General features: G+C 46.3%; 1 protein-coding gene across 6 annotated transcripts in view; it reads left to right on the forward strand.

The window, feature by feature from the left end:
- Positions 1-551: 551 nt before the first annotated feature.
- MFHAS1 (multifunctional ROCO family signaling regulator 1) overlaps positions 552-22,601 on the forward strand; it is a 108,352-nt gene continuing 86,302 nt past the window's right edge. For 3 of the 6 annotated variants that reach the window (XR_013397089.1, XM_077943020.1, XM_077943021.1), the window contains exon 1: positions 687-4,106. Coding sequence is in view for 4 of the 6 variants with exons in the window: in XM_077943020.1 (XP_077799146.1) it covers positions 1,109-4,106 (2,998 nt within the window). In the remaining 2 variants the exon portion in view is untranslated. Of the gene's footprint in view, positions 4,236-22,601 lie in introns of all 6 variants that reach the window. The other 3 variants (XM_001090936.5, XR_013397088.1, XM_077943022.1) reach the window with 3 other exon arrangements.

Genomic DNA, 22,601 nt, shown 5'->3' on the forward strand with positions numbered 1-22,601 from the left:
ATCAGCCCATAGACTCTAGTCAAGTGAAACTGCTGTCTGGAATTTTTTTTCTCCTGTGACCACCCTGCATTACTCCTGTCTCATGCTCAACACAAAATAGGGCCTCAGGAAATAGTTACCAAATGAATGAATGGTTCTGCTTTTGTTTAACCACACTCTTGTCTTAAGCTCCTATGACGATACCCAGGGCCCCCGAGTTCTGCCAGTTCCACTACGGCATAGATGCAGGGCGAGTGGCAGGTGAGCAGGTAAAGGATGAGTAAGGGAAGCCTGCAAATCCGACGCATTAGAGAACAAGAAAAAGAAATCCTTAGAGACTGGGGGCCAACAAAGAGCCAGGCGCGGGCGAACCCACAACGAGAAGCCCGAAGCCCCACATCCGCTGCGGGGACGACCACCCCCCTCAGCGCGGTCCCGGGCGCGGTCCCGCCCCCCGCCCGGCGCCCCCGACCCCGCACCCGGCGCCCTCCGCAGCTCCCGCCCCCGGGGCGGTGCCGGGAAAACGCGGCGCCTCCGCCGGTCACGTGGGGGCCGCTCCGGCGGGCGGCGCTGCCGCTTCCCAATCGCGCCCTCCCAGCGCCGGGGACGCGGCGCCCGCGCTCCCGCCCGAGCCCGGGGAAACCGAGACAAGGAGGCGCCGCCGCCCCCTCCCCGCGGCTGCGCCCCGGCCCTGCGCCCGCAGCATGCCCGCCGCCGGGCCGAGCGCCGCCCTCCCCCAGGAGCTCGAGGAGGCGACGCTGCCGCCGGCCGCGGGGCCGCGGCTGCGAGGGTAGCGGGGCCGGAGCCGGGCACCCCGAGGCGCCGCGCGGCAGGCGGAGAGGGAGGAGGCGCAGGCATCCTCCGCGGCGCGCGGGCGGCGGCCCTGCTGTCCGGCGCGCCCATGGCCCGGTCGCAGGGAGAATGCGAGCTGCCCTGCACGCGCTCGGCGCCCCCCAGAGCAGCTCGCGTAGCCGTCGCCGCCGCCGCCCCCCAGCCGCGGGCGCTCGGCCACTGGCTGCGCTAGGACCCGCGGCCGCTGGCCGCCAAGAGCGGGAGGGCCCGGGGCGCGGCGCGGCATGTAGCTGCGGGCTCCCGCGACCGCGTGAGGCTGTTGGCCCGGGGCCCCGCCATGGCTGGGATGGACAGTGGCAACCTGAAGACGGCGAGGCTGTGGCGGGACGCCGCCCTGCGTGCCAGGAAGCTGCGGAGCAACCTGCGCCAGCTCACGCTCAGCGCCGCCGGGGCCTGCCCCGGGGCCGGGGCCGACGCGCTCGAGTCCCCCGCCTCCCCCCAGCTCGTGCTGCCGGCCAACCTCGGAGACATTGAGGCGCTGAACCTGGGGAACAACGGCCTGGAGGAGGTACCCGAGGGGCTGGGGTCGGCGCTGGGCAGCCTGCGCGTCCTGGTCCTGCGCAGGAACCGCTTCGCCCGGCTGCCCCCGGCGGTGGCCGAGCTCGGCCACCACCTCACCGAGCTGGACGTGAGCCACAACCGGCTGACCGCCCTGGGCGCGGAGGTGGTGAGTGCTCTGAGGGAGCTGCGGAAGCTCAACCTCAGCCACAACCAGCTGCCCGCTCTGCCCGCCCAGCTGGGCGCTCTCGCCCAGCTGGAGGAGCTGGATGTCAGCTTTAACCGGCTGACGCACCTGCCCGACTCCCTCTCCTGCCTCTCCCGCCTGCGCACCCTGGACGTGGATCACAACCAGCTCACTGCCTTCCCCCGACAGCTGCTGCAGCTGGTGGCCCTGGAGGAGCTGGACGTGTCCAGCAACCGACTGCGAGGCCTGCCTGAGGATATCAGTGCCCTGTGTGCCCTCAAGATTCTTTGGCTGAGTGGAGCTGAGCTTGGCACGCTGCCCGCCGGCTTCTGCGAGCTGGCCAGTTTGGAGAGCCTCATGCTAGACAACAACGGACTGCAGGCTCTGCCCGCCCAGTTCAGCCGCCTGCAGCGGCTCAAAATGCTCAACCTCTCTTCCAACCTCTTGGAGGAGTTCCCTGCCGCGCTGCTGCCCCTGGCTGGTCTGGAGGAGCTCTATCTTAGTCGCAACCAGCTCACCTCGGTGCCATCCCTTATCTCGGGCCTGGGCCGGCTTCTTACCCTGTGGCTGGATAATAACCGCATCCGCTACCTGCCGGACTCCATCGTGGAGCTGACGGGACTGGAGGAGCTCGTGCTGCAGGGGAACCAGATCGCGGTGCTGCCCGACAACTTTGGCCAGCTCTCCCGGGTGGGCTTGTGGAAGATCAAGGACAACCCACTGATCCAGCCACCCTACGAGGTCTGCATGAAGGGGATCCCCTACATCGCAGCCTACCAGAAGGAACTGGCTCATTCCCAGCCGGCAGTGCAGCCCCGGCTCAAGCTGCTCCTGATGGGGCATAAGGCTGCAGGAAAGACTTTGCTGCGCCACTGCCTCACTGAGGAGAGAGTGGAGGGATGTCCAGGAGGAGGGGACAAGGAGAAGTGCTACCCACCATCACCTCCCCCTGTGAGCAAGGGCATCGAGGTGACCAGCTGGACGGCCGATGCCTCCCGGGGACTGCGGTTCATCGTGTATGACTTAGCTGGGGATGAAAGTTACGAGGTGATCCAGCCCTTCTTCCTGTCCCCAGGCGCCCTATACGTGCTGGTGGTCAACTTGGCCACCTATGAGCCTCGCCGCTTTTCCACCACCGTGGGCTCCTTCTTGCATCGGGTCGGGGCGAGAGTGCCCCACGCGGTAGTGTGCATCGTGGGCACCCACGCGGACCTGTGCGGAGAGCGTGAGCTGGAGGAGAAGTGTCTGGACATTCACCGCCAGATCGCCCTGCAGGAGAAGCACGACGCGGAGGGGCTGAGCCGCTTGGCCCAGGTGGTGGATGAGGCACTGGCCCGGGACTTCGAGCTACGCTCTGCCAGCCCCCACGCAGCCTACTACGGCGTTTCGGACAAGAACCTTCGACGGCGCAAGGCCCATTTCCAATACCTGCTCAACCACCGGCTGCAGATCCTCTCCCCCGTGTTGCCTGTTAGCTGCAGGGACCCGCGCCACTTACAACGCCTTCGGGACAAGTTGCTGTCAGTTGCTGAGCACCGAGAAATCTTCCCCAACTTACACAGAGTACTGCCTCGATCCTGGCAGGTGCTGGAGGAACTGCATTTCCAGCCACCTCAGGCCCAGAGACTGTGGCTAAGCTGGTGGGACTCGGCGCGCCTGGGCCTGCAGGCGGGTCTGACCGAGGACCGACTGCAGAGTGCCCTCTCTTACCTGCATGAGAGCGGCAAGCTACTTTACTTTGAGGACAGTCCGGCCCTCAAGGAGCACGTCTTCCACAACCTCACCCGCCTCATCGACATCCTCAATGTCTTTTTCCAGAGGGATCCCTCCTTGCTGCTGCATAAGCTGCTCCTAGGGACCAGTGGAGAGGGCAAGGCGGAGGGGGAAAGCTCCCCGCCCCTGGCGCTGCCCACCCCGAGCCAGGAACTGCTCCGGGCCACCCAGCTCCATCAATATGTGGAGGGCTTTCTGTTGCACGGGCTCTTGCCAGCTCATGTCATTCGGTTGCTGCTTAAGCCTCATGTCCAGGCCCAGCAGGACTTGCAGCTGTTGCTGGAGCTGCTGGAGAAGATGGGACTCTGTTACTGCCTCAATAAACCCAAGGGCAAGCCTTTGAATGGGTCCACAGCTTGGTACAAGTTCCCATGCTATGTGCAGAACGAGGTGCCCCATGCAGAAGCCTGGATTAATGGGACCAACCTAGCTGGGCAGTCTTTTGTGGCTGAGCAGTTGCAGATTGAATATAGCTTTCCTTTTACCTTTCCACCTGGGTTGTTTGCACGGTACAGTGTCCAGATCAACAGCCACGTGGTGCACAGGTCGGATGGTAAATTTCAGATCTTTGCCTATAGAGGGAAAGTTCCTGTGGTGGTGAGTTACAGACCTGCCAAGGGAGTCCTGCAGCCAGACACCCTGTCCATTGCTAGCCATGCATCACTACCAAATATATGGACCGCATGGCAAGCCATAACCCCCTTGGTAGAGGAACTGAATGTCCTACTTCAGGAATGGCCTGGACTGCACTACACCGTGCACATTCTCTGTTCTAAGTGCCTTAAGAGAGGATCGCCCAACCCACATGCTTTTCCAGGTAAGCGGAGAGAGGGAAGGGGTTCTTGAAGATACTTGGTTCTCATTTGGCTTATGTTTATTTAACTTCATGGGTTCTCCAGGAAAAGCTGCATAAGGAAAACGAAGATTTGGAGACGAGCAAAAGGCAGTAAGTACCTGAGCATTATGAAATGCAGGCACAAGTGTCATCCTCTCCTAATAGACTCGGACTTCCCAAACGGGTTTCGGTCACAACATTTGCCATCTCCTTTCCCCTCTTGTCGATGTAGCCCACATTTGGTGGAAGGAAATTTCAGGTGGTTGAATAGATGCTGGGCAGTGTCTGATGTTAGCTTCTTACTGAGCCTCGGCTAAAGTGCTTATTAGACACATCTCGAAGGGGTAGATGAGTTTGAGTTTCAAGTGTCCAGTGTCACAATTTTTTAAAAAACTTAAATGTTTGTGGGTACCTAGGTGTGTGTATTTATGGGGTCTGTGAGATGTTTGATACAGGCTTGCAATGCATAGAAATCACATGGAAAATGGGGTATCCATTGCCTCAAGCATTTAAGCACTCTGCTTACATTCAGAGTGTGTAATTAGAAAGTAAAAATTACCGCTCACTTTTCTTAAGAAATTCCAGAGAAGATCTTTTGTAATTGGAGTGAACGATGGATGACTAAAGACAAAAATTTCAGACTGTAATGCATGACTAAATCCTGGGGCTGCTGCTCGCCTCCGCCCACTGGGGCATGGAAGATAGATGACTGAAATCTTTGAGGGGCGTTTCCTCGGGAATTTCCTGGCAATTTCGAGTTTTATAGACGTCTTAAGGTTTGTTTTTTGGTAAGTGTTAAGCAAATGAAGCTTTCTGGGTGCTTAATAATTGAGATGGAAGGGACAAAAGGCTAAGAGTTTTCTGGGGAGTGTTTTCCAGTAGGCTTTTTTTTTGTTTTCTTTTTTAAGCCATCATAAGTAAGTGGAAGAATTACAGGACTAGTTGTCTGGTATTTTTTTTGAAGTTCTTTTTTTTTTTTTTTTCCCTTAGAGCAGTTTTAAGTTTATAGCAAAACTGAGCAGAAGGTACAGAGATTTCCTATATATCCCCTTCCCCACATGTGTAGCTTCACCAACATCAGTATCTCCCGCCAGAGCGGTACATTTGTTTCAGTTGATAAACCTGCAGTGACACATCAGTATCAGCCAAAGTTCATAGTTTACACAGGGTTTACTCTTTGTGTTGGGCATTCTGTGGGTTTGGACAAACGTCCAATGACCTGTATCCCCCATTATAGTATCATACAGAGTAGTTTCACTGCCTTAAAAATCCTCTGTGCTCTGCCAATTCATTCCCCTCGACCCTGGCAACCACAGATCTTTTTACTGTCTCCATAAATTTTGCCTTTTACTTGTATGGGATTTTTTTTTTTTTTTTGAGCCTGGTTAATTGGTATCAAACTAGTTTTTAGTTGGGAGCATGTCCATTTCCTCATCCTTTGTAGTTCTTTAAACAACTGTTTTTGTTGTTGTTGTTGTTGTTGTGTGTTTTTTTTTGTGGAGCAGGCTTGGTTAACAACATTCCAAGTGTCCCAAGCACAAACCAGACAGAACAATAGCATCCTTGCACGTTTCTCACCTGGGTCCTCACCTCCAGGGGACACAGGGGTGACGAAATGGAAGACTGTGTCCCACTCTGATCTTTGTCCTGGTCAGAGGGGGACAACAAGAATGCAGCTGGTAATAGTATCAGGAAGGAATTGAATACCAATATTTCCGAAGGTGACATCTTTCCGTTGCCCTAGATCTAGGTTGAATTTAATTCTTCAGCATGAAAAAAGCCACTGTATTCAGTTACCAGTCAACTGAGCCGTCCATTCTGTATGTTTATCTGGAATCTTGTCACACTCCATGACTTGGTAGACTCTTCAGTTTGTTTTATATTTGTCAATGTGTGTTATTCATGGAAGCAAGATACTTCTTTATTGTGATACCAAATTGAATAAAGTGACTGGGAGTTACACATTCACAGGGTAGTTTACTGAAGGAGCTACCTGAAGCCATTCTTAAACCAAAGTAATTAAAACAAATGTTATTAACAACAAAAGGAGAGACATAGGTTATTGAGCAAGTAAAGATCTTCTAAGAACTTGGAGGAGTAAGGAATGAGCCTGGAGGTTTTTGTTTTTTGTTTTCTAACCTCAGCTCTTTATGTTTGATTTTTACCAGTCATAAATTCCACAGACAAGCTTGTACTGAGATGCAGAAACAAACCCCTTGTCTTGTTGTTTTGTCTATTTGCCTTTCAAATGAGGCACACCTGGTTTGGCAATCCAGGCTATAAGGAAGAGATTTTTTTTCAACGTGGAAAACATGATTGAAAAAGTGTAAAATTATATATTGAATAGGAATAAATCATCAGTTGTTTTTAGAACACAATTATAAAATATATACATATAAGTATTGGTAAATATTTTTATCTTATTTATAGTCTTTGTTTTTTTTTGAATTGTGTTGTTTTTCAAAAGTAGCAAAGGGCATAGAATAGTAGAACAGATGATTATAGTACATTTTTCATTACATTAAGAAGATGCAAAAAACATTTTCCTCTTCTGTATTTTTCTGTGATTGCCATCATTTGTTAGTAATAGTTACAGTTGCAAAAGACTTGGTAAGAGTTAAAATAATGAGTTAGAAATAAAAGCTAGATGTAGGAACAGAATTATGTTGAGTGTTTAAGTAGAGCATACATTAAAAATAGATTCATTGAATACCTAGATTATTAAAATATATATTAATTCAGCAGAAACCCTTTGAATCTGTTGGTAGCCTTTGTCTTTTCGTGTTTTTTTTGTTTGTTTGTTTTTTGAGATGGAGTCTTGCTCTCTTGCCCAGGCTGGAGTGCAGTGGCGTGATCTTGGCTCACTGCAACCTCCACCTCTTGGATTCAAGCGATTCTCCTGCCTCAGCCTCCCAGGTAGCTGGGATTAGACGCATGTGCCACCACACCCAGCTAATTTTTGTATTTTTAGTAGAGACGGGGGTTTTGCCAGGTTGCCCAGCTGGTCTTGAACTCCTGACCTCAGGTGATCTACCCACCTCAGTCTCCCAAAGTGCTTGGATTATAGGCGTGAGCCACTACGCTTGGCCACCTTTGTCTTTTTAAGAAGGCATTTCGCTTTTGGGGACATTAAAAGTTGGTTACTTTTATGTTTTATAAAAGTGTCAAGTTGTCCTATAAACTATAACAATTTTATATGCAATGCTGAAAAAGGACTTTGAATTTTCTTGGGATGTTAAAGTAAGAGTAAATAGTAAATTACTGTCTCCCTTGATTTTATACAGAAAAAAGTAAATTTGCACTAATATCTTGTAAAATATTTTTATGTGAAAAGTCTATTTTGGCCTTGTCCTATTGGATTTTCTGGTCTGAGCTGCCCTACGGTAGTTGACCATAGGAAGTATAATGATAAATTTCTCTTTTCTTATTTTGGTTTATACAAGAAAAGTAATGGGCAGTGTGCAGTGACTCACGGCTGTAATCCCTTTGCTTTGGGAGGCTGAGGCAGGAGGAACACTTGAGTCCAGGGGTTCGAGACCAGCCTGGGCAATGTAGCCAGACTCCGTCTCTACAAAAAAAAAAAAAAATCAGCTGAGCATGCACACTTGTGGTCCCAGCTAGTCTGGAGGCTGAGGTGGGACAATCACTTGAGCATGGGAGTTTGAGGCTGCGGTGAGCTTTGCACTCTGATCCTGTCTCTTAAAAAAAAAAAAAAAAAAAAAAGAAATTATTGGAAAACGCACAGCCAGCAATCACTAGTTTCAGCGTTTTTTATAAAAATAAATCACATTTTCAGAGAGATGACCTGTTTGTCTTATTTTAAATAGGTAGTGTGACAATGTGATTATCTTTTTAAGACACCTTATTTAAGACAAATGGGTTGAGTGACAGGAGATTGTTTTGGAAACTCAGAGATGGCCTGTGATGAAGCCTAAATGTCACTGTGAAAGCCTTGACCTACTTTCTCCATCCTGGCCACCATCCCAGCCTGATCAACCTGGTGAAACCCCATCTCTACAAAAAATACAAAAAAATTAGCTGGGCATGGTGGCTACTGGGAAGAATGAGGCATGAGAATCCTTTGAACTTGGGAGGCAGAGGTTGCAGTGAGCTGAGACTGTGCCACTGCGCCCCAGCCTGGGTGACAGAGCAAGACCCTGTCTCCAAAAAGAGTCTTTACCTGCTTCCTGCAGGTACCCTTTCGTTTTTGCAGACTTGCTGCCCGTAGCAGATAGCCAGGATTCCCTTCCTTTTGCTGTTTTCCTTCTCATTACTTGGTCCTGTGTACTTGTCTTAGAGCAAGTTTCTTCTTGTGGGGTATTTGCTTATGCTTTTATTCTGTTCTACCGATATGACCTCTAAACTCGAAAAGTTGACACTGTTGAAGTTGAGCGATGATATATTAGGATGTGGTGGTTAGAACATAGGCCTGCAGCAAGATTCGAGTGCTTTGATATTCCTTTTAAGCAGATGAGTGAATACTGTGTGTTGTTGAATTGGAAGAGTGTGTCTTAGTGAGTCAAACTTGCATTGACTGCAGATTTTCACTAAATATCCTACTCTCCAAATGATTTAAGGTCATTTTAAAAAATAATGAGAAAGCAATCCAAATCAGTAGATAGAATTAGTTTTGTGGCTTTCTTTAGCTTTACTGTCTTTCATGTACTCAGTAACTTGATGCCTTTCTATATCTCCTGCCAAATGTGTTCTCTCCTTCAGTTTCTTGCAGACGGAGTGTACCTCTCCGACAACACTCAGCATATTTGACTTGTTTTGTTGGTGTTTGGGTGTGTCGTGATATCGCTTTGATTAGGTTGTTCACTTGCTTCTTCTGAGCCAGAGACACACCCCAGACTTTGTAGCCTCTTCAGAACCTCTCAGATGTTTGCTGAATGATAGTTTGGTCTTTTGTGAGAAATATCTTTTTTTTTTTTTTTGAGACAGGGTCTCACTCTGTCACCGAGGTTGGAGTGCACTAGGGCAATAATGGCCTACTGCAGCCTCGATCTCTTGGACTCAGGTGATGATCCTCCTACCTTAGTCTCCTGAGTAGCTGGGACTCCAGAAATACCCTACAATGCCTGGCTAATTTTTATGGGTTTTTTTTTGTTTTTGTTTTTTTTGTTTGTTTGTTTGTTTTTTGTAGAGACGGGGTTTCACTGTGTTGCTCAGGCTGGTCTCAAAGTCTACCTGCCTCAGCCTCCCAAAATGCTGGGATTATAGGCATGAGCCACCATGCCCAGCTTAAGAACTGTCTCTTTTTCTTTGTTATTCACACACTCAGTGAAAATCCCAGGTAGTACTGTAATGATTATCTGGCTTTGTTTCGCTTCCCAACTCCCTCCCCCTCACAGTGTTCCTCCAGCATTCCCATTGTGCCTCTATGACTGGTCTTACCCTTGAATGGGTCCTTCATTTTGACCACTGAAGCAAAGCAAAATTCTTGCCTTATTATATCTAAGTTTTAGAATTACTGGAATTTGAGCATGACCTAGTTGTTTGGATTGAATTAGTCATTGTTTTTAATTTCACAAAGGTTATTCAATATCTCTTTCATTAAACTTTATTAATATTGATGCTTCTTGGCTTTTCTTTTTATGAACAGACCTCTGAACTCCCTGGGACTTTGTTTTATGTAAAAATCAAAACCTTAATCAGATACTAGGATAAACAAATACCGTGCAGAATAGAATTCTAGAAGGCTAGAAAGGCCTTTGGAGTATTTGAATTATTTTAAGTGTTGGGTGCCTTTTCTTTAAACCCTGGAATAGGTTCTCAAGTCCGTCCCGCACAAGTGGTTTAGAATTAAAGTACTTTTTCTTTAAAATTTTTTTTCTTTCTTTTTTTTTTTTTTTGTGAAATAGGGATAGGGCCTTGCTATGTTGCCCAAGCTGCTCTTGATCTCCTGGGCTCAAGTGGTCCTCCCCTCTCAGCCTCCCAAAGTGTTGGGATTAGAGATGTGAGCCACCATACCCAACCAGCATTTTTTATTTAATAGATATTTTATGTCATACTCTGAAGTTATTCCCCTTTGTCTGTGAAGAGGTGAGGGGCTTTAGCTCCATAATATAGGATTGGAATGAGTGGGGAAAGCTGGAATTGGATATTTCTGGTTGTCTTCTCATCTACCCATTAACTTGCTTCTATCCATGGGAGCTCCCCCTCCTTTTTTTTTGGTTTGAGACTGAGTCTCGCTCTGTTGCTCAGGCTGGAGTATAGTGGTGCTGTCTAGGCTCACTGTGACCTCCATCTCCTGGGTTCAAGTGATTCTCCTGCCTCAGCCTCCCAAGTAGCTGGGATTACAGGCATGCACCACCACACCCAGCTAATTTTTGTATTTTTAGTAGAAATGGGGTTCCACTATGTTGACCGGGCTAGTGTTGAACTCCTGACCTCATGTGATCCACCCGTCTTGGCCTCCCAGAGTGCTGGGATTGCAGGGGTGAGCGACCACCCCTGGCCCGTGGGAACTCTTTTTGATTAAGGACACCTGACCATCCATCCATTAGGGCATCAGAATGCCTTTTGATTTTGTTTTGCTTTGTTTTGTTGTGCTTTTGTTTTGGGCAGGTGCAGGCCCAGTACTGGCCTGTCTTGTCTCTGACAGCCTTGGCGTCCCAGTTCCCTGGGGATGGAGGTCTGCTTTGTGTTTCCAGTCCCTGTGGAAAGCACATCAGGTAGGGTCAGCTTGGGGCAGACCCAGTCAGGTCTCAGGCCTGTCTGGTTCAGCTTTTCTTTTCCTTTTGTTTTTGTTTTGAGATGGAGTCTTGCTCTGTCACCCAGGCTGGAGTGCAGTGGCACAGTCATGGCTCACTGCAACCTCCACCTCCTGGGTTCCAGTGATCCTCCTGCCCCAGCCTCCTGAGTAGCTGGGACTACAGGTGTGCACCACCATGCCTGGCTAACTTTTGTATTTTTAGTAGACACAGGGTTTCACCATGTTGGCCAGGTCTCAAACTCCTTACCTCAGATGATCCTCCCTCCTCGGCCTCCCAAAGTGCTGGGATTACGGGCGTGAGCCACTGCACCCAGCCTGGTTCAGCTTTTCTGATTGCAACATTAGTTGCTGGGGAATGGTTGTCAGGTTTACCTTGTTCTCGGGGCTGGCAGCCATCTCTTCAGCAGGGAGGGATTAGGAACCCCTGTTTGACCTGCCTTCTCCAAGGCTGCTCTAGCGTGAACGAAGCTGGTCCCTCCCCCGGCTTGGCTTTTGAAGTCTGTGCAGTGTGTAGAACCCAGAGTGACTGACGGGCATCTCAGACAACCACAGAACACCTGTGATGATGTGTCATTGTTGAACTCTAAAGACCCTCTCGTATGTTAGGAGTGGCAGCATCACTGCACAGGTACATACTGTGCTGTCTGCGTTCTCACACTTCACGTGATGATCCAGGACTCTGTGCAGTGCCTGGCGCAGGGCTGAGCAGGTAGAAGGGGCTCAGAGCAGGTTGGTTATTTTGAAAGAACTCAAGAAACTCTCGTGTTTATTTTATTTTATTTATTTTTTTTGAGACAGAGTCTCACTCTGTCTCCCAGGCTGGGGTGCGATGGCGCGATCTCAGCTCTCTGCAGCCGCCACCTCCCAGGTTCAAGCCATTCTCCTGCCTCAGTCTCGTGAGTAGCTGGGATTATAGGCGCGCGCCATCATGCATGGCTAATTCTTAATTGATGCCTGGCACGTGCTTTTTTGGTTGTTTATGGTTTTGTTTGTTTTTGTTTGTTTTGAGACTGAGTCTTGCTCTGTTGCCCAGGCTGGAGTGCAGTGCCACTATCTGAGCTCACTGTAATCTCCACCTCCCAGGTTCAGGTGATTCTCCTGCCCCAGCCTCCTGAGTAGCTGGGATTACAGGCACGCATCACTATCCCCAGGTAATTTTTATATGTTTTTTAAGTAGAGACGGGGGTTTCTCTATGTTAGCAAGGCTGCCTTGGCTTCCCAAAGTGCTGAAGTTATAGGTGTGAGCCACCATGCCTGGCCTGTGATGTTCTTTATCTTAAAGTATGCATTTTAAAGGAAACCAGTGTCATTTTCCCATATGGTTTTTCTGGTGTACACATTCCTGTCCTCCATATCTATCCCCTAATTCTTACAGAAATGGGGGAAGAGTGGGCAAGGGGCGCTTAGCAGCAGGTTGCAATTGTGCATTTAATGTAGGAGCTGGCCACGGAACGCCTTCTACCACCTGACCTTGAGGCAGTGAACACTCCAACCTTCCAAAGCTGATGGTTCCCTGGCTGCTTCTTTCTTTCTTTTATTTTGAGACGGAACCTCACTCTGTCACCAGGTTGGAGTGCAGTGGCTCAATTATCCTGCCTAGGTTCAATTGATTCTCCTATCTCAGCCTCTCGAGTAGCTGGAATTACAGGCAACTGTCACCATGCCTGACTAATTTTTGTATTTTTAGTTGAGACAGGGTTTCACCATGCTGACCAGGCTGGTCTCAAAGTCCTGACCGCAGGTGATCCATCCGCCTCAGCCTCCCAAAGTGCTGGGGTTACAGGTGTGAGCCACTGCGCCTGGCCCCAACTACTTCTAACCGAGCCCCGACCCTCCCTTGACTTTAGCCTCTATAGGGGGTGCATATAGATGGTGAGGAGCATGAGGTCTGATGGTGGAGGTGGAATAGGTGCAGGAAGGAAGATGTTTTCAGTGGTTCCCAGAAAGTGTGGACAGGTTACACCTGCTGGTGTGAGTTCCTGGAAGGCCATGGAAGAGTGACTGGCGTAATGCAGAGATGATCGCATGTGTACTCTATATGATGGTGGCAGCATGGATAACAATTCCCAGATTCCACTGCCAGCAGGGCTGACTTACTCGTGGAGAGCAAGAAGGAAACATTCTGAGTTATTTTTATTTTTGGCACTAAATGTTTCAAAACATTTTTCCTTCCTCAATCCCTTAGCTGAAAATACTGGGGCTTTGTTTATTAAAAGAGTAAATTTAATGAAAAGCTATCACCAGCAAGTTTTTTTCTTTTTCTGTACATTTGTAGAAGCAAAGAGTCTAAAAGTTCACGTTGGAGCAGGGGAAGGCTGTGGGCAGACGAAGGCAGAGGCACTGGGTTACTGGTGGTGGGCTTGCAGGGACATTGTGAGTTTGGAGCCTGTTTCACCCACTTTAGGAAGGGATGGGTCGGGCGTGGTGACTCACACCTGTAATCCTAGCACTTTGGGAGGCCAAGGCAGGTGGATCACTTGAGGTCAGGAGTTCAAGAACAGCTTGGCCAATGTGGCGAACCCTCATCTCTACTAAAAATACAAAAATTAGCCAGGTGTGGTGGCGCGTGCCCATAATCCCAGCTACTCGGGAGGCTGAGGCAAGAGAATCACTTGAACACAGGAAGCGGAGGTTTCAGTGAGCTGAGATCGTGCCACTGTACTCCAACCTGGGCGACAAAGCAAGACTCCATCTTGGGGGGGGAAAAAAAGGAAGGGATGTCCTGCCCTAGACCGGCAGCCCCCAGCACCCAGCCTATTGCAGTGGTTTCCTTCACTTTTGCAAATCTGAACAAGCACACTTGGGAGAAGGGTGAGGAGGCGGGGAAACTGGAGTCATATTAAGACTGCTGTCTGGAGGTTTCTGTTTTGCGTGTGCCATTCTGCTTTTTGGGTGATGTGGTTTAATGAGTCAAGCCCTGATGACTGATGCTGCTCTTCTTCCTCATCTTCCTCCTCCTCCTCCTATTGAGTGAAAGTCACATAATATGAAAACGTCATTTTAAAGTGAATTATTCCATGTCATTTAGTACATTCCCAGTGTTGTGCACCTGCCACATCTCAGCCAAGCATCTTTGGAGGGGTGGGGCAGATACATTGGTGGCATTCTTCTGGGGCCTGGGAATTCTTTTGCCAGGCTTTGTAGCAACTTTCTTTCCAAGGTATGACTTAAGAAGAGTAGGGGTTTTGGGGCTAGGCCTGAAGATGCAGTGTTGATTGGAGATCTTTGACTTGGTTGTGGGGATTCTTAGTGTGCATGAGAGGACAGAAAGGAGGGCATCCAGGCCTCCTGGTCTGTTCTGGGGTTTATGTGATTTAATGAGGGGCTGATACACACAGGCTCTGTAAAAAACACATAGAAGAGAAGTACAAATGAACGTTGTATAATTCCTGTCTTCTGCATAGAGCTTTTTTTTAAACATAAATTTTAAGTTTAGCTCTGGAATGACTGGCAAGACCCAATTGAAGGTAGGGTGGCAGCCGGTGGTGATGGTGGCAGTGATACACATTTAGATGATTACCAAATTAGACAGATAACTGTCATCAGTCACTGTTGAATACCTGTTCTATACAGAAGTTTGTACTGAACTAGGAGTTCTAGGAAAATAAAATACATGATCTAGGGCATGGGGAACTGTGTTGGGATTTTGGTTAATGTCGTTGATTCTTGTAAATATGGAATCTGACCTCATATGGAGAAAATCATTTGCGTATTTGAAAATTACTTTGGGGGGAACCGTGGCTTTTGATTTTTCCAGAAAAAAAATGTGATCCTCCTGAGCAAAGCAGGCTGCAGCTTTGAATTTCCTTCATATGTATGAGTAGGTGGAAAGTAATGCTCAAGTCATTCTTTTGAGTTGACTTTCAGTTTGGATTATTTGTTTGCGAGAAATCTCAGGCAGAATTTGTAAGGATGCTGGAAAAAGAAAATTCAGTGTACATCAGGCTTTCTAAAAACTTTCCAAACGGATCAGCCTTTCCGAGGAAAAGAAATGCCTCTTCTTCAGAAGTCCTTACCTTTTTTTTTTTTGAGATGGGAGTCTTGCTCTGTTGCCCAGGCTGGAGTGCAGTGGTGCGATCTTGGCTCACTGCAACCTCTGCCTCCTTGGTTCAAGTGATTCTTCTGCCTCAGCCTCCCAAATAGCTGGGACTATAAGCGCGTGCCACCATTCCCGGCTAACTTTTTTTGTATTTTTAATAGAGACGGGGTTTCACCATGTTGGCCAGGCTGGTCTCAAACTCCTGACCTTAAGTGATCCTCCTGCCTTGGCCTCCCAAAGTGCTGGGATTACAGGCACGAGTCACCTTGCCTGGCAGTAGTCCTTACCTTTCTTGTCATTTATAGACTTGCTCACATTTGGGGAAGGATTCAAATAATTAGTCATTTCCAGACACCAGAGATTACATGAACACTGACTCTAAAGACAGCATCCGTTAAAGTGCATACCATCATAATAAAAATATATGACTGCTGGATTTCTTTGCTGAGAGATGCTTTGATGAAGCACTTTTCTACTATTAGCATATTAAATGTTGAGGAAATTAAAGAGTTTAATTTTCTTAGATCCTCCTTATTCCTAAAATGAAGTCTATGCTAGTAACATTGTATTAGTACTAGGTTATAGTAGTAGTGAATTTTAGGCCTATAGAATAAGCCTTCCTCTCTTACTCCTCACTCTTTCTGTCCTTCCTTCCCTCCTGTTTTCCTTTCTTTTTAAAGAAGGAATTTTTAAAAAGGTAATGGAAAGGGAAAATATAAAATCAGAAAAATATTTCCCCTGGGTGCCGTTGTTTGACTTACCAACTTTATTATTGTTTTCATATGATTCTTGTTTTTCATGTCATAAAGGTTATTGTTTTAATCATCATATCAGTCTCCCTATTTTTGAAGAATAATAGAAGAGGTGACAATGTTGACATTTTCTTATGTCGCAGAGACGGTGCTAAGTGCCTCCTAGGGGTGATCTCATTTAATCCCCACAGCAACCCTAGGAAGTAGGTATTATTACTGTCTTTGTTTTCAGAAGGAGAAGTTGACGTTGAAACCCCGTCTCTACTAAAAAAAAAATACAAAAAACTAGCCGGGCGACGTGGCGGGCGCCTGTAGTCCCAGCTACTCGGGAGGCTGAGGCAGGAGAATGGCGTAAACCCAGGAGGTGGAGCTTGCAGTGAGCTGAGATCCGGCCACTGCACTGCACTCCAGCCTGGGCGACAGAGCGAGACTCCGTCTCAAAAAAAAAAAAAAAAAAAAAAAAGGAAATTAAGTGAATTCCCCCAGAGTTAGAGAACTCTGGGGTATCAGCCCCGAACCTCTGCTCTGACCCACCATCGTGTGGGTCTCAGGTTGCCATTGATTTCCAGAATACACCAACTCACCTCCTCTCCCTTCATATTCTAAATTCTGGGCAGACAGGGTCTGGTACTGCATGGGAGCTGCCCGTGCATAGCTCAGTGGAGGTCATGGTCAGGTAGAGGTAAGGTGGGGAGAGCGCCATCAGGGGTCTCAGAAAAAGGTTCCTGGAAAGGCCACACTGCAGTTGAGTGTCAGAGGCTGATTTCCAGTTAACCACCTGAAGAAGGGAGGTGGAGCATTTGAAGTTAGAATGCCATTTAAAAGGCAGGGAGCAGACAATACTTCAGCGGGCCTAGGGGTGGGCATGTGTGCACAGATGTGTTTTGCATTTAGAAATTATAATGAGGGAGAGGCTTCTTTGTTTAAATGACATTCATGGACCGGTAGACACTTGCCAGTGACCCACTGGCCCATCAACTAGAGTTTTGGAAGCATTGTTCTGGCCTGTCCCTTTGGCATTGGGCTGGGCTCTCTTGAGACCTTGGAAGAGATTTATGGCTGGGAAAACGGAAGGGTAGTTTTACATGATTTGCTCAGACTCATAATCAAGTTATTGTTAAGCTGAGAGAACACCTGCTCTGCCGAGCCATGTCTAAGCGTGCTCCTGGTCACTTTCACCGTGTCAGAGTAGAGGGAGAGGAGGAGCGTTGGTTATTCATTCTAACGTTAGCCAGAGAGCTGCATGCCTCTGTAATCCCTAGGAATGTATCCCAGAACATCGATTTTCCTTGCTCTAAATCTTACCCTAATAGACCCTGCAATGAAGGCAAATTCGGATCTGACACAATTACCATTTTATTGTGGGCTGTTTAAGTTTCACTATATGTATTTTATGCTTTTTTGTGTGCGACACTACTCACTGACTGAAAATGCCATTTTTATTAAATTTGTATTAATGGAACACCATAGTTTTTTTGTTTTTGTTTTTGTTTATTTTTTTGAGCCTGGGTCTTACCTTGTCACCCAGGCTGGAGTGTGCAGTGGCACAATCACAGCTCACTGTAGCCTTGACTTTCTGGGTTCCGGTGATCCTCCCACCTCAGCCTCCCCAGTAGTTGGGACTACAGGCACATGCCACCATGCCCAGTTAGTTTTTGTATTTTCTGTAGAGACAGGATTTTGCCACGTTGCCTGGGCTGGTCTCGAACTCCTGGGCTCCAGCAATCCACTCACCTTGGCCTCTCAAAGTGCAGGGATTACAGGTGTGTGCCGCTGTGCCCAGCCCTGGACCACCATGTCTTATGCACTTCATTTGTTGGACACTACTTACCATGCTATGACAGTGGTTTCTTTTTTTTCCTTTTTCTTTTTTTTTTTTTTTGACTAAATCTTACTCTGTCATGCAGGCTGGAGTGCAGTGTCTGGATCTTGGCTCGCTGCAACCTCCACCTCCCCGGTTCAAACAATTCTCCTACCTCAGTCTCCCACGTAGCTGGGACTACAGGCATGCACCACTATGCCCGGCTAATTTTTGTATTTTTAATAGAGATGGGGTTTCACCATGTTGGCCACGCTGGTCTCGAACTCCTAACCTCAGGCAATCCGCCTGCCTCAGCCTCCCAAAGTGCTGGGATTACAGGCATGCGCCACCACACCCGGCCGACAGTGGTTTCTTGCATCTTACCGTCATTTGAGTTTGTCTTCCCTTGCCTGCCAACTTATCAAGTTTCCTCAATTACATTTAACCAAATCCTAGGAAGGACAAGATATTTTTAAGTGTTAGTTTATATTTTGTTTCTATTTGCTTTATAATTTGACTTGAAACAGTTGGGATTTGGTGTTGTTTTCTAATTGAAGCATTATAATATGGTGGTTAGTTGCAAGAGCTCTTGCGGTAGACTGCTGGGCTCTACCCTGTGCCACTGCTTCTTAGTTGTGTGACTTTAGGCATCATAATAGTTTGTGTTGGTCCTGAGGATTGAGTTATATGTGTTAAATGCTTAGAACAATGCTTGAACCTGGCAAGAGCTCAATAGGAGTTTGCTGCTGTTTCCACCATTCCAGAAGGTACAAGAGTCTAAACATACATTTAGAAGAGTGATAAGTTTGTGGATAAAAACTATTTTCTTCATAGAAGAGGTGGAATACAGTATGATCTCTGTTCATATGAACACCTTATGCTCTTTTAAAAATACTTTTTCCTCTTTATAAAAACTTACAGGCCGGGCACGGTGGCTTACACCTGTAATCCCAGCACTTTGGGAGGCCGAGGTGGGTGGATCACGAGGTCAGGAGTTCGACACCAGCCTCACATGGTGAAATCCCGTCTCTACTAAAAAAATGCAAAAATTAGCTGAGCGTGTTGGCGTGCACCTGGAATCCCAACTACTCAGTAGGCTGAGGCAGGAGAATCGCTTGAACCCAGAAGGCAGAGGTTGCAGTGAGCTGAGATCGTGCCACTGTACTCCAGCCTGGGTGACAGAGTGAGAGTGACTCAAAAAAACATAAAAAATTTGGAGGGTAGAAGAAAAAAAAAGTTTCCCATGGTGGGTGTCTAAAGTAATCACTACACATTTTGCTTTGTGTCTTTTAGCTTTGTTTCCTCCTTAAGCTTAGTATTTAAAAATATGTAGTTATAATTGTGTAAATAATTCCAATATCAATTTTTAAACTTAGGCTAACATGAATATAATTTCCTGTGATTAATATTTATACAGTAATTAAAAATGTTTGCATAATAGTACATCAAGGTGATTTTTCACCTTTGTTTTTTTAACTTTGTGTTCTTTTTGTTTATCCAACCATTTGTGCTCTTGTTCCCAGTATTTTTTGTGAGTGATTCTCTGATGACTGTATTTCTTTATAAAAACTCTTTTTTATTTGGGCAGTAATCCCCAAAGTAGAGTCATCGAGTCAAAGGTAAAGAATGTCATTAAATCTCAATACACGTTTACGATGCTTCCCATGAGGGTGGGCACGTCAGATGCAAGATCTTTGTCACTGTACCTCCTCAACATTGGGTATCATCTATAAAATGCACTAACATTTAATGGAAAACAATATGTCACTGGTGACTAAAGATTTTCACTAGTGGATGTGAACATTTTCTTGTATAAATGTGGCCTAATTGTGTTGCTTCTTTTCTGAATCCTCTGATAACATCTTTTGGCATCATCTGGGTGGTTTTTCTTTCTTTCTTTTTTTTTTTTTCCAATCACAGTGTTTTATCTGTTTATATTAACTCTTCATATATGAAAGATAATAACCTTTTGTCTATCATACTTAAAGGCATTTTTTTTTCTAGCTTGTTTCCCTTTTTGCGTTAAAAACCTTTGATGTTTTGAAGTTTTAAATTCCATTCGGTATAGTAATAGCTTCCACTGTGCTTTCTTCTAGAGCTTAAAAAAAAAAAACCTTATAACAGTTTTCTAAATACAAAGGTGACAGCAGGAGTCACATAGTAATTCTTCACCCTTATGACTTTAACTAAATAAAGAATAAAGAAATAAAGAAAATAAAGAAAGTACTATCCATATGTGGATGGTAGATTCATGAGCAAAGGCCCCTTTTTGATAACCCCTCCCCAAACCGTCTCCTCTGTAAAATGTTTCTTGCTGATTTCTTCCAGGGAAAATAAAGCATGTATTTGCATATATTTTAACAGGAATGAGATCATGCTGTACTCATTGTTCTGCACCTCACATTCGATCACTTCAGAATATATTTTTGAGATACCTCCATATGAACAGCTATAACCCTGTTATAGAAGATTGTATGTGTGTGTGTGTGTGTGTAGAATGTTATAGTATATTTTACAAATATAGCCCAGTATTCTCCCAATGGATGTACTGTTTAGTCACGCCTATACTGACAGACCTTTGACCCTTTCCAGATTCTTAAGCTAAGTATGTTCTCTACCTTCCAGAGGTTTAAGAAATACTCAGTTTTATTTCCTTCAGGGTTAATAATCCCTCTCTATGCTCGGAACACTCTTGAGATGCAATTAGAAAAAGACAAATCTCTAAATCAAAGTGGTGGGACCTAAAAAAAGCCTCGAGGGTTATGAAGGCTTCACTTTGTGATTTGAAACAAGGTACTTTTTTTAAATTGGCTTTGGTGATGCATATTGGAACACCATTGTTTTCAGCATAATTTATGTGTTTCACAGCTTAATTCAGCCATTACACGTGATGCAGTGTTTAGACATAGCAATAATTACAAATTGTACATGTTTACAGATAAACATACCTCTGATCAAAACAAAACAGTGGCAGCAAGAATGATGTTCTGTCCATGTAAGAAATCGATGAAGAATAATTAAGAATGAACTGTATCTCATTGACTCAAAACATTGCATCTGCCTTTCTGTCCCATCTGTTTTCTGAACAAAAATCTGCCTGTGCCACGTGGTTGTTTTTATTTGTATCCTATAACCAGCCTCTTGAGTTCCACACCATTGTATTTTCTACACTTAAGCTTAGTGTGTTTTGCACAGGAAATGTTTCTTGGATGTTTTATCCTCATACCAAGTGAGAATTTAAAATTTAAGAGATTACCCACACTCTTTGCTTTTCTGTACATGTGATGAAGAAAGAGTGGGTCTAACCCAGCACACTAAAATGTGTTTGACCTGTAAAAAAAAAAAAAACCAGTAAGCAATTAAATCCTGTTATAGTTGCTTCTGTGTTTAAAACGTACTTAATGGCATATATATTTACTTGAAGCTAACAAAGTCCCCAGTCAGGTTCTTGGGAGTTTTTTTTACAGGGCTCATTGAAGTGTTTGGTCTTTAAAATCCTTCATCTCATGCTAACTGCCAAGTCAATGCAGACAGTATGGCCGAACAGAGCTGGTCACATTTTCCCTGAACATGCTATTAAAAATATATTCGCTGGGATTCTTTTGACTCGTGGCATAGCTGAGGTGCCTTTGATTCAGGAGGGCTGTTGCTTATGAATTGCATGTGGAAGAACTAAAAATAGAAATGTGAATTTTCCAAAAGAACGCTATGATACCAAAAATGGCTCACTGGCTTGCCTAGAGCTGGGCTGTTTTGTGCCCAAGGTACAGTAATAAGAACTGGGATGCAAAGCCCTGTAGGGTGCATCTGTCCCCTTCCCTGACACCACTCACCCCCAGATGGCTCGTGAGTGGCACTGTGTGGTTGTCTCCGTCTCACTCTTGTGCAATGTTCTGCTGCCTGTCTGGGATGGAGCAGGTGTTCTTTTGAATGTATTTGTTAAGCCTCTGAAATGTATGCATTTCCCCCTCCCCAAGAAAAACACACATGTGCATGCTCTGTGCTTTTCCCTGGTTACTGTATTGTTCCCATCGCTTTTTTATTTTTATTTTTTCCCTTGGGTTAGGGAAAATCCACTCATTTTCTATTTGGTCCCTTCTGGAATTTGCCTTAGGGGCTGTTGGGCCAGGCTTCACTGCAGCCAGACAGAGCTTATCAGCTGTGTGTTACCTCTCCCAGACACTTCTTGAACACTGTTCTTGCAAGAGAGCCCATGCATCTGAACCTCCTCTGTGTAATGTGGTGCGGCATTAAAAGCTTACCCAAATAGCAGGGATGATTGCATCTTGTTGATTTCCAGGGCTGATAACATTTTCTTGCTTAGCTAAAAAGAAAAGCCAGATGACTGTTTCCAGGAACTGATAAACTGCCGTGCATCGGGCCCCAGGTGGTCCGCATGAAGGAAGCTACAAGGTTGGAGTCCTCCTGCCGTCCCCTTTTACAGTTCATAAATCTTCTGATTTATGGGGCCATTTGTGATTGCAGACACGTTTATTCATGGGGGATTTCCATCAAGATCATAACCCACTGTAAAGCAGGAGGAAGAATCAGGAATTAGAATGGTGTACATTGTTCTTTGTTAGAAAAGAATCCCGATTCTTTGGTCATAGACAAATATTTGCTTTTGAAGAATCTGGTGGTGTGTCGGTGGCTTCGTTCACATCAGTGCACAATCATATGCTCTCTTGCCGCCCAAGGACGCAGAAGCTTATGTTACACAGATCATTTTATAATGTTTGCCATCCAGGCATGTGTTATTCAAAGTGTGAGTAACTTTTTGCCTTATCTCCTCTTCCTTCCCTCCCTCTCCCTCCTCTGATTTAGCTCATTTCTGGAGTGGGGCAGATTTTCATCTCAGGGAGTTGATAATGGTTTCCTAGGGAGGGTGACAGAACAAGTGTCACCTTAGCTATAGCTGGAGATGAATATTGCCATGCAGCTTATTTGCTTTATGTTAAACCAGCATTAGGGAAAGAGGCCTTGCATCTTTGATCAGCAGGATGTTACCTCTCCCAGACACTTCTTGAATGCCATTCATCCATCTGAGCCCATGCATCTGAGCCTTGGATGAAATTAAAGGCAGTGGATTAGGAAGTCGGGGGCCTGGACCTCTGGGAAGCCCCTTGACCTCCCTGGGCCTCAATTTCTTCTATAAATAGGAAGAAAT

The sequence above is a fragment of the Macaca mulatta genome, chromosome 8 (assembly GCF_049350105.2).
Source record: "Macaca mulatta isolate MMU2019108-1 chromosome 8, T2T-MMU8v2.0, whole genome shotgun sequence".
NCBI classification, from domain to species: Eukaryota; Metazoa; Chordata; class Mammalia; order Primates; family Cercopithecidae; genus Macaca; species Macaca mulatta.